Genomic DNA, 11,079 nt, shown 5'->3' on the forward strand with positions numbered 1-11,079 from the left:
GTGGATGGATGGGTGGATGGGTAGATGGATGGATGGGTGAATGGATGGTAAGCTAGGTGGAGGGACAGATAGACAGATGGATGGATGGGCAGATAAATGAATGAACAAATGTTTCAGTTTGTCCCCCACTCTTTGCTTCTATCCCTGTATCCCTTGTGTTGTCCCCTTTTTAATCTTGGGGGTACTCAGCAAGTCATGCTAGGGGCTCAGAAGCTTGCTTACTTACCTGTCCGACATAGCAATCTGCTCCAGCATTGCAGATCCAGTGTTCGTCTTCCAGTTTCCTGAGATGGATGTCCTCCTAGAACAAGGACCCAGACCAGGCCAGGCCAGGCCAGGGGGGACAGTGAGTTATTGGCTGGGAGGAGGGCAAGAATGATCTCACTTCTGTGGAGCCAGCTGACACTTTTCCTTCCCCCACCTCCATTTCTACTGGGTCTGGGGTTCATCTGTTTGGTCTAGAGCCAAGTTCAGAGGACTATTCAAGACTACCTCTCTTGGCTACACTATCAATGGTCAGTCTCAGAAGGAATTTTGGGGAAAACTTTATGCTAACTCTCAGGATCGTTGGTCTAGAGCTGGAAGGGACCTCAAAGGCTAACCCTTCATTTTACAGATGAAGAAACTGAGGCCCAGAGAAGGTAAGTGACTTGCCTCAGATCTTTCAGAGTTCTCTTTATTTCAGGCCTGGGTCATTCATTACCATCCCCTAAAGTCTATCTATTAGGACCTGCATGGTGTAGTAGGGAAACTCCGCCTCCCCACCCCACCAGATATGGAATCTGAGGAATCAGGTTCATATCCTGGCCCCACTACTTATTAGTTGTATGATTTGGGGGGATTTTGTGATTTTTCTGTACCTCAGTTGCCTCATCTGTGAAATGGGGATAATGATTTCACAGGACTGCTGAAAGGATTAAATAAGTTAACATATACACATTTTTATAATTATGTTTAATTATATAATCATAATAGCTAGCATTTATGTAGTGCCATAAAGTTTGCAAGGTGCTTTACAAATATAATAATGACTGAACAACATTAATGTACAATGATTATTGGTTACTAGAGGAGAACAGCTAACATTAAATGAGGCACCTGAGAATGGCTGTAATTACTAATAGTCTTAAAAGTTATTTTCTTGCTACATTCATCTGGGTCCATCAGTCCACAAGCTGGATATTCTTTGCCATTTTTCTTGGGAATACTGGTCTCCCAAAAGCTTGGTTAACTTGCATTTCAATTCATGAAACCTGTTAATGCTTTTTGAAAGGGCAAGAGGTCTTGTCTCTATCAAGGGTGATTAACTGTGGAAAAATGAGTTGGGATTGATTTTTCTAGATTTCCATAATATTGATCTCTCCTGGTTTCCCTCCTTCCTGTGTGACTTCTCAGTCTCCTTTGCTGAATTTTCATCTGGGTCATACCCTCCAACTATGGGTGTCCTTCTAAACTCTACCCTCAAGCCTCTTCTGTCTTCTCATTTGGTGACCTTAGAGCACTCCTGCATTGTTATGATCTCTATGAAGACAACTTCCATATCAATATATCTAGCTCTAAAGTCTGTTCTGAATGCCAGTTCCCACCACTAACTGCCTTATTATGTCCACACGAACCATTAGTGCCTGACCCATGGTAGAGCCTTCCAAGTGTATATTGCTTTGATCAGCCACAGCTGGACACACTATAGCTTGACCCCAACATAGTGATGCTATTTTGGGCCTCTTCAAGCACAGAGGGCAAAACAACAATGGTCTTTCAAACAGCCCAAATTGGATATGCTGTAAACATCTCAAATTCTACATGTCCAAAAGAACTTATTCTTTTCCCCTCCAAATCTTTCTTTCCCTGAGTTCAAATCCAGCTTCAGACACTTAACACATAAACTAGCCGTGTGCCCTTGGGCAAGTCACTTAACCCAGATTGCCCTCCAAAAAAGCAAAAACAAAACAAAACAAAACTGGGGTGGCTAGGTGGTGCAGTGAGTAGAGCACTGGCCCTGGAGTCAGGAGGATCAAATCTTTCTTCCAAAATTTCCCATCACCAACATCCTCCCAGTGATTCAGGCTCAAATTCACAATGTCATTCTCAACTTCTTGCTCAGGCTCAGCCCAAATATCCAATATGAAGTCAAATCGGGTTTCTACCTTCACAGTATCTCTTATGAATGTCCTCTTCTCTCTAATCACACAGCTGCTTTTCTGGTTCAGACCATCCTCATCTATTGCCTGGATTATTGTAATAACCTTCTATTGTGTCTGCCTGCCTCAGTTTCCTCCCCACTCCAATCCATCCTCCATTCAGCTACCAAAGTGATTTTCCTAAAACACAAGTCTGACCACATCCCTCCCCTACTCAATAAGCTACAGTAGCTCCCTATTGTCTCCAGGACCAAATATAAAAAATCCTCTGTTTGACACTGAAAGTTCTTTACAACTTGGCCCCTCCCTCTTAGACTTTACTCCCCTCCATGTCTGCTGCCATCCAGTGACACTGGATTTCTTGCTGTTCTTCCCATAGGACTCTCCAGCTCTGATGCTGCCTTCATGCCCCCTCCCTCAGGCCGGAAATGCTCTCCCTCCTCGCCTCTGACTCCTAACTTCTTAACTTCTGTGGTTTCCTTCAAGACCCAGGCAGCTCATATCTCACCTTCTGCAGAAGACCTCCTCACCCCCTCCCCCCCTGCCCCAAACCACCAAGGTTAGTCTCTTCCCTCTGAGATTTCCTCGCACTGACCCTGCATAGAGCCTCTATTCTAATTGTTATTCACCCAGTAGAATGGTTTCCTTCATAGCAAGGTCATGTTTCTGTTTTTCTTTATGTCCCCAGCCTTAATTAGAGCGCCTGGAACATAATATTAATTGTTGTTCAGTCATTCCAGTCTTGTTCAATTCTTCATGACCCCATCTGGGGTTTTCTTGGCCAAGATACTGGATGCATTGCCATTTCCTTCTCCAGCTCATTTTTACAGATGAGGAAACTGAAGCAAATAGGCTTAAATGACTTGCCCAGGGTCACACGGCTAGTAAGTGTCTGAGGTCAAATTTAAACGCGGGTCTTCCTGACTCCAGGTCCAGTGCTCTGTGCACTAGGGTGCCCCCTAGCTGCCCCAGAACATAATAAGCACTTAATAAATGTCATTTGTTCTAGAAGAGGACCAATGACATAGTGAAGGTAATGGCTTGATTCATTGAGGCAGAGCCAATGATTATTGACTGACAGAGGGGGCAAGAAGGGCTCTATGGAAGGGCATTGACTCTGCAGTCAAAAGATATGCAATCAAACCTTACTTTTGGTACTTAGCACCTAAGTGACCTTGGGCAAGTCACTTGGCTTCCCTGAGCCTTTGTGACCTCCTTGGTGAGAGAAGGAGACTGGACTGAAAGGTCTTTGAGGCCTAGTCCAGCTCTAATCTATGAGCTCCCATTAAAAAATAACTGATATTGGTTATTTTAAATGGTAAAAATATGTTAAGTTCTGCTTTTCTTCTCGTTAAATTAAGAAAGAAAGCACTTAGCTTTTCATGAACTATAACCAAAAACCCTCAAAACCCTTTAGTTCATTATTATGGTGGGTTAAGAGACAGAGAAGGAAGACAGATAAGAAAAGAGAGTAGAGAAGAGGAGAGGAAAAGAAAGAGAAAGAATAGGGAGAAACTGAGATTTAGCCTCAACCTTTGCCAAAATCCTATATACACCAGATTTAATTAATTTAGAAATGCTGTTCTTTTTGTCAAAACAAAACAAAAAAAAAAGAAAAAAAACACCCCCCCAAACAAAACTCCAACCTCTCCCCCAACCCAATTCTTTAAATCTAAAAAAGGGATAAATATTGCCAGAATTTGTTACTAAAGTTTTAAAAACCCTAAAATTTGAAATCCTTTTCCTCAGTTTTAGTGAGTATGTGTGGCAAATGTTAGATTTTTCTTCAGTGAAATGGTTGAGTATTGTATTTTCTTTTTTTAAAATTTTTTTAATTTTTAATTTTATTTTTTTTTTAAAGCAATTGGGGTTAAGTAACTTGCTCAAGGTTACATGGCCAGATATTTCTGGGTGTGGTGCTGAGTATCTGAGCCCAGATTTGATCCAGGTCATCCTGACACTGGAGCCGGTGCTCTTACTCACTGAGCCACCTGGCCACCCCTGTATTTTCTTTTATGTCATAGAAAAAAGTAATGTGGTTTCAGGAATTGAATATACTGTCCTGTGACTATAGCCCACAAACACTCTGATGTCCTTACCCCATATCCCATTTTCACTGGCAAATTGAGACCCTAGAGGATGCCTCGATATGTTTCCCTCTCAGGATTTTGGGATATGTGAGGTGTCTTCTTCTCTTCTAATGATGATCTTTTAAGAGCTTATCCATTAAAGATATTTAAAGCTATGTTACTCAAAGCGGGGAAATAGCACTTCCAGATCTCATATTATATTATAAAGTAAACCCTCTAGTACCGGTTAAAAAATAGAGAGGTATCTCAATGGAATAGACTAAATAAAGGAGAATTAAAAACAATGAAACTAAATAACCCAGTGTTTAATAAACCAGAAAACAGAAATAAAAAAATTAGGCTCAGGCAAAAACCTTAAGAAAAATTCCACAATATATGCTAAATAAATACCTGACTTTAATATTTAAGGTCATACTATTAAAAAATGGAAAGAAAAGCAGGAGTGTGAGCTTTTCACAGGTCACAGGTCACAGGTAAGAGATGCATCCTTAACCAAACCAGAGATAGAAGGAATTGCAAAAGATAAAATGAAAATGTTGAGTACATGAAACTGAAAAATTTCACAAACAAAATCAATTCACCTAGGATGAGAAAGGAAGCAGTCAAATGGGAAAAAATCTTGGTGTAAATTTTTCTAATAAAGGTTTGGTATCCAATATACATAAACAATGAACATGATTATATATGCATACATTAATGTACACACACATATAACACACATATGTGCATGTATATTTATGTGTGTATATATATGTGTGTATGTGTGTATGAGCAAGAGCCATTCACCACTAAATAAGTGAATTAAGAAATTCATTCAAGATATGAACAGTTTTCAAAAGAAGAATAGTAAATTATTAACAACCACTTGAAAGAATGCTCCAAATCATTAATAATAAGATAAATGAAAGTCAAAACAATCTTGAGGTTTTCACATTCTGCAAATTAACAAAGATGACAAAAAGTTGGAATTGTCAAAGCTGGAGGGGATATGGGAAGACAGACATACTAGTGCATTGTTGGTGGAGCTGTAAAACAATAAAATCATTCTGGAAAACAATTCGGAATTGTGCAAATAAGGTGACTGAAATGTCCATACTCTTTGACTCAGAGATTTCATTTCTAGGTTTATACCTTAAGGAAGCCATTGATAGGAAGAAAGTCCCTAATATAGCAGAATATTTATAAAAAACTTTTTTTGTGGTAGCAAAGACTTGAAAACAAAGTAGCTGTCCACTGATTGGGCAATATCCATACAAATTGTGGTACATGAATATAACAGAATGGTACTGTGCTCTAAGAAATGATGAATGGGATGACTACAGAGAATCATGGAAAGATCTACATAAACTGATGCAGAGTAAAGGAATCAGAGCCAAGAAAACAATATATACAGCAACTACAACAATGTAAAGAAAATGAAAAACCACATGCAAATAAAAAGATCAAAAATGAAGTTTGAAAAATTATAAAGAAGCATGGCCCAAAAGAAGAGAGATGAAAAGTCACTCCAACCTCAACCCTTTGATGAAGTGGGAGCTTCACAAATATTGTACATTGTACATATTCTCAGATTTTTTTAACATTGATCAGTTATGCTGATTTTCCCTCTTCTTTTTCTTTTTTTGATATTTAAAAATACTGTTTGTTTTATGGGGTGACTCTGGGGAGGAGAGGGATAGAGATACTGGGGAAATCTATGGGGATATAAAAAAACAAAAGGCATTGATAAGCTCCCCCTTTAAAAAAAAAGCTATGTTATTATAAAACAACAGAAGCATACATGAATCTCCTCTTGGTGTTTCCCAGTGAGCTGGATCCAGTTAAGCTAAGAGTCAGATCCCATTTGCAAGACAGAGACTTCTGACTCCTAGTTTATGAGAAAGAGGGTTATGGCTCCAAGGGTCCAACTCACATATAAGCCTTGTAGTTGTTGCCGATCTTTTGGATCCGGATGTCATACTTGGCATCAATGAAGGGCTCAGCTGTGGCATAGGTCTGAGTGAGGGCCACTACACTGGCAATGTCCTGGAAGTCATAGTGATTCTCCACCTTTACCTGGTATTGGAGCAAGTGTGAGGGAGAGAGAGAAGAATCAAGCAGCCTTAGTGAACCAACCATTTGACTGAAAACCATTTAGATGATCGCCTGGCTCCCACACTTTCCCAGAAATCTCACTACTTTATAATTCTCTACACCCCTCTTCCTGGGAGAAAGCATCCATGGTCTTCTATAATTAATGCAGTTCTCTCCCACCTCTAATAATTTTTGAATAAGAAATCTAACCAAAACAGGAAATAGAGCAGGGATTCTAAACCATTTTGTGTGTGTGTCCTGGGCCCCTTTGATTGTCTGGTGAAGCCTATGGATGCCTTCTTAGCATAATGTTTTTGGATATGTTTTTTAAAATACACAGGAACCCAACTATACTAAAATATAGTTCTCAAAAAAAATTTGTTTAAGTCATGGATCTCTGGTTAAAACTCTTAGAATAAAGAGAGAAGAAAAAGCCATGGTATTTTATTTCTTACCAGCCCTGCTTTCAATTTTCCTTAAAGTTCACTGCCTACATTCTGTTAGCTCATGACTGAAATAGCCCGGCTGAATTTGCTTCCTCGCTAGACCTGGAAGAGTCTGGCATGGCAGGCTTTCTCTAAGAAAGGCTTTCGGAATATGGTTTCCTCGGATGCTTGGTGGCAAAAAAAGAAAAAAAAAAAGGTTCAGTTCAGGATAGATATTGTCACCACATTCCATGGCCTTAGGGTGGTTCTAATGCTCAAAGTGTGACAAGGCTATCTGATATTATTTGTATAGAACTTAGCTTAGGAAATACTCTGACTTTCAGAACTGGCCCAGACTTACAGAGTAGCCTAGGGACTTTCTCTCAGAGTAGATGTTCACCTTGAATAGAATAGAGAGGGAAGAAGAGAGTAGGAGCTGAGCTGCTCTCAGAAACTTGTCCCTTCCCATACATGTTTCTGGCCCTCTTCGCAGCCCTCTTGGCTCCTTGTAACTTACCTTCCCCATGCCCGAGTGTGCATGCCCGATCTTTACCACCACAGGGAACGTTGGTAGTGTCAGCTAGAGACAAGAGAGAAGAGAGTAGGATTGACTCAGATCTTCTTGTCCCTCATCCAGCACCCAGGTCCAGGCCAAATCAGCCACTCTTCCGAGGTTAGGGCTGACCCTGGCTTGGGCCCCATGTTTCTTCTGCCCAGGATTCCACTCCTGGCCAAGCTCACCCAGAACGTGGCTACAGTGAACAGCTGAGGAAGGAGAAGCCAACCTTGCTTCATCAGGACCAGGTCATGCCAGACTAACCTACTTTTCTGTTTTGACAGGGCTATTAGATTGGTAGGGAATGAATGTAGCATAGGAGAGAGAGGGCTGGGCTTGGTATCAGGAAGACCTTGGATCAAAATGTCCCTAATACTTAGTGTATCTGTAAAATGGCATCTACCTCCCAGGGTTGTTGTGAGGATAAAATGAGATCCTATTTGTAAAACATTCTGCAAACCTTAAACTGCTATATAAATGAGCTATTACTGGGCCAGCAAGGAGAGAATTAGAAGTAGGGGAAGCTACAATGAGCCAGGTATAGACTTGGAAGCCAGGCAAGCCTTGGAATTTTTATGTATCTCAGGCCAATTCCTGGTATTTATTCACTAAGTCATAGATAGGGGGGAAATCTGCACAGGAGGGAGCTCCCACACTGGGAGTTCCCTGTGCTGGACAAATGACAACTCTACCACGCATTCCTTCCACAAATCTGCATCAGGGAAATGCCATAGATTTAAACTTATCCATTTCACTTATTTTTGACACGCTTTTCTTTTTTTTATTTAGTATTTTATTTTCCCCCAGTTACATGTAAAAGCAAGTTTTAACCTTTGTTTTTAAAAATTTGAGTTCCAAATCTTCTCCCTCCCTCCCCACATCCCATCATAGAGAAGGCAAGGAATTAAATATAGATTATATATGTTTAGTCATGTGAAACATTTCCATAATAGTCATGCTTATTTCACCTATATTATTAACTTATTATTTAAATTATGTTTTAGTAAAGCATTTGAAGTTTCGCATAGCATTTTTTTGTATAAAAAAATTGGAGAAACGTGGGTTACATGATAGTACAGAGAGATAATTTTAAAACCGGTTTTATGGGGTGGCTAGGTGGCATAGTGAATATAGCTCCGGCCCTGGAGTCAGGAGGACCTGAGTTCAAATTCGGCCTCAGACACTTGACACACTGACTAGCTACCATGTTTCCCCAATAATAAGACACTGTCTTATTAGTTTTTTTGGACAGAAAAACACCAGAGGGCTTATTTTCAGGGGAGGGCTTATTTTAATGAACATTGACAGCAATTTTAATAAACAGGTAAATGTGAACAAAAAAATGTACCTTTATTCAATAATGAATTCAACAAAGAACAGGATGACATGCTCACTGCTGCAGCTCTGATTGGATGCAGCTCGGAGCGCGGTGTGCGTTTCACAGAGGGGGGGACGACGGTGCATACAGAGGGTATTGTAATGTAGCATGTAGCGCAGGGGATCACCTTCACTACAGTAGAAGTCTCAATAGGGCTTATTTTTGGGGGAGGGCTTATTTTAGAGGAATCTTACACAGTAAGGGGAGGGCTTATTTTAGGGATAGGTCTTATTATCGGGGAAACACAGTATGTGACCTTGGGCAAGTCACTTAACCCCAATTGCCCTGCTGTCCTCCCTCCAAAAAAAAAAAAGCAAGAAAAACCCTCCTGGTTTTATGTCTGGAGACAAAGAGGGTAGGAAGCAAGCATTTATTAAGTGCCTACTGTGTGCCAAGAGCTTTACAAATATTACCTTATCTGATCTTCATAACAACCCTGTGAGTTAGGCGTTCTTATTATGCCCATTTTACAGTTGAAACAACTGAAGCAGAAAGTGACTTGCCCAGGGATTTTTATTAGTATAATTGATAATAAATAAGATGAATTATGATCTGCTTTGTGGCTGCACCCTAAGGACTGTAGGAACTTTCCACCTGACTTTAGCTAAAATCTATTTTGTGTTAACCTCTGTTAATAGAATGTGAACTTCTTGGGATCAGGGATTGCCTTGCTTTTCTTTTTGTATCCCTAGAGAGAGTGATTCATACATGTGTTGTTCAGTCATTCAGGTGTGTCTGACTCTCTTTGACCCCATTTGGGGTTTTCTTGGCAGAGATACAGGAGTGGTTTGCCATTTCCTACTCCAGCTCATTTTACAGATGAGGAAACTGAGGCAAAGAAAATCAGTGACTTGCCCAGGGTCACACAGTTAATAAGTGTCTGAGGCCAGACTTTAACTCAGGGAGATGAATCTTCCTGACTTCAATTCTGGTACTCTATCCACTGAACCACCTGGCTGCCCAGCTTCATGCATAGTAAGTGCTCAATACATTTTTTTTCATTCATTCACTCACTCATTCATTCATTCATTCATTCATTTATAGTATCCAGGATGGGGAAATTGAATATCTTCTGGCTCCTGGTAGAGGGCACATATGGAGGATTGTGTTCAGTCCTGGGGGGCACATTTTGGCAGAACATTGATAAACCAGAGAAAATCAACGTAAGGGCGTCTCAGATAGTCAAAAGCATGGAGATTATGTCATATGAGAGTGATGAAAGGCACAGAGGAGGTTTTGCCTGGAGAAGAGGAGACTCAGGAGAAACATGATTGCTATGGAAGAGAGAGGGTCAGCCAGGTGGTACAGTGGGTTGAGTGCTGGACCTTATGTCAGGAAGACCTGAGTTCAAATCCCACTTCAGACACTTACTAGCTATGTGACCTTAGGCAACTCACTTAGCCTTAGTTTTCTCATCTGTAAAATGGCACCTATCTCCTAGGGTTGTTGTGAGGGTAAAAATGAGATTATATTTGTAAAGCAATTAGCAAACCTTAAAGTGATATATAAACTTGAGTTATTACTCAGTCACTAAAGGCAGAATTAGGAGTAAGAAGAGGAAGCTACAATCAGGCAGGTGTAGACTCGGAAGTCAGGAAAAACTTACTCAACAATAAGAGCTGCCCAAGAAAGGAATGGGCTGTTTTGGGAGGCAGAAGGCTCTGTCCCACTAGATACCTCCCAACAGAAGCTACACAGGGATGGCATAGGGAACGTTTTTGATCAGTTACATGTTGGACCAGTTGGCTTCTGAGAATGTCTCCTCCGTGGTCTTCTCCACCAGGTGCTAAATGTTTGTTCAGTTGTGTTTTTAATGTGGTCCCCTGTCTCTACCCTATTCCCCTAACCCCACTGTGTCCCCTCTTTCAAGAGCTGTTATGCTGATCCCTTAGCTATATTTCTCTCCACTCACCCCTGCTTTCCCAATGATCAGGACCCTTTTCTCCTCCCTCCTCAAACAAAACTTACCACCCTCACAGAATTTCAGATTTGGAAGGGATCACTGAGGCCAACCAAACTTGACTGAGAAACTTCTCTCTAGCATACATCAAAAATGGTCATTTGGCCTTCGTGTGATGACCTTGAGTGAGAAGATTCCTCCCTAAAGCAGCCCCCTTTTTACTCTAGGATAGTGCTAATTGGGTTTTTTTTTTTTTGCAGGATAACTGGGGTTAAGTGACTTGCCCAAGGTCATATGGCCAGTTTTTGTGTTAAGTGTCTGAGGCCGCATTTGAACTCAGTTCCTCCTGACTCCAGGGTGGGTGCTCTGCTCACTGCGCCACCTTGCTGCCCCGGATAGTGCTAATTGTTAATGATGTTTTCCTTTACATTGAGTTTTTAAAAAGAGCTGTTTATTCTATTCATTCTTCATCCTGTCTTCTCTCTCTCTCTCTCTCTCTCTCTCTCTCTCTCTCTC

At 40.8% G+C, this 11,079-nt stretch overlaps 1 protein-coding gene across 1 annotated transcript in view; it reads right to left on the bottom strand.

Annotated features, from left to right (window-relative positions):
* Positions 1 to 11,079, bottom strand: part of SYN2 (synapsin II) — a 256,865-nt gene that overhangs the window by 35,158 nt on the left and 210,628 nt on the right. The window contains exons 6-8 of the mRNA XM_069083916.1: positions 7,247 to 7,309; positions 6,144 to 6,286; positions 227 to 301 (exon numbers count right to left, since the gene is read on the bottom strand). Of these exons, the coding sequence (XP_068940017.1) occupies positions 227 to 301; positions 6,144 to 6,286; positions 7,247 to 7,309 (281 nt within the window). The remainder of the gene's footprint in view (positions 1 to 226; positions 302 to 6,143; positions 6,287 to 7,246; positions 7,310 to 11,079) is intronic.

This window comes from Petaurus breviceps, unplaced genomic scaffold, assembly GCF_028583685.1.
Source record: "Petaurus breviceps papuanus isolate PSGF00001 unplaced genomic scaffold, PetGlider_PUasm1.0 174, whole genome shotgun sequence".
Taxonomy (NCBI): Eukaryota; Metazoa; Chordata; class Mammalia; order Diprotodontia; family Petauridae; genus Petaurus; species Petaurus breviceps.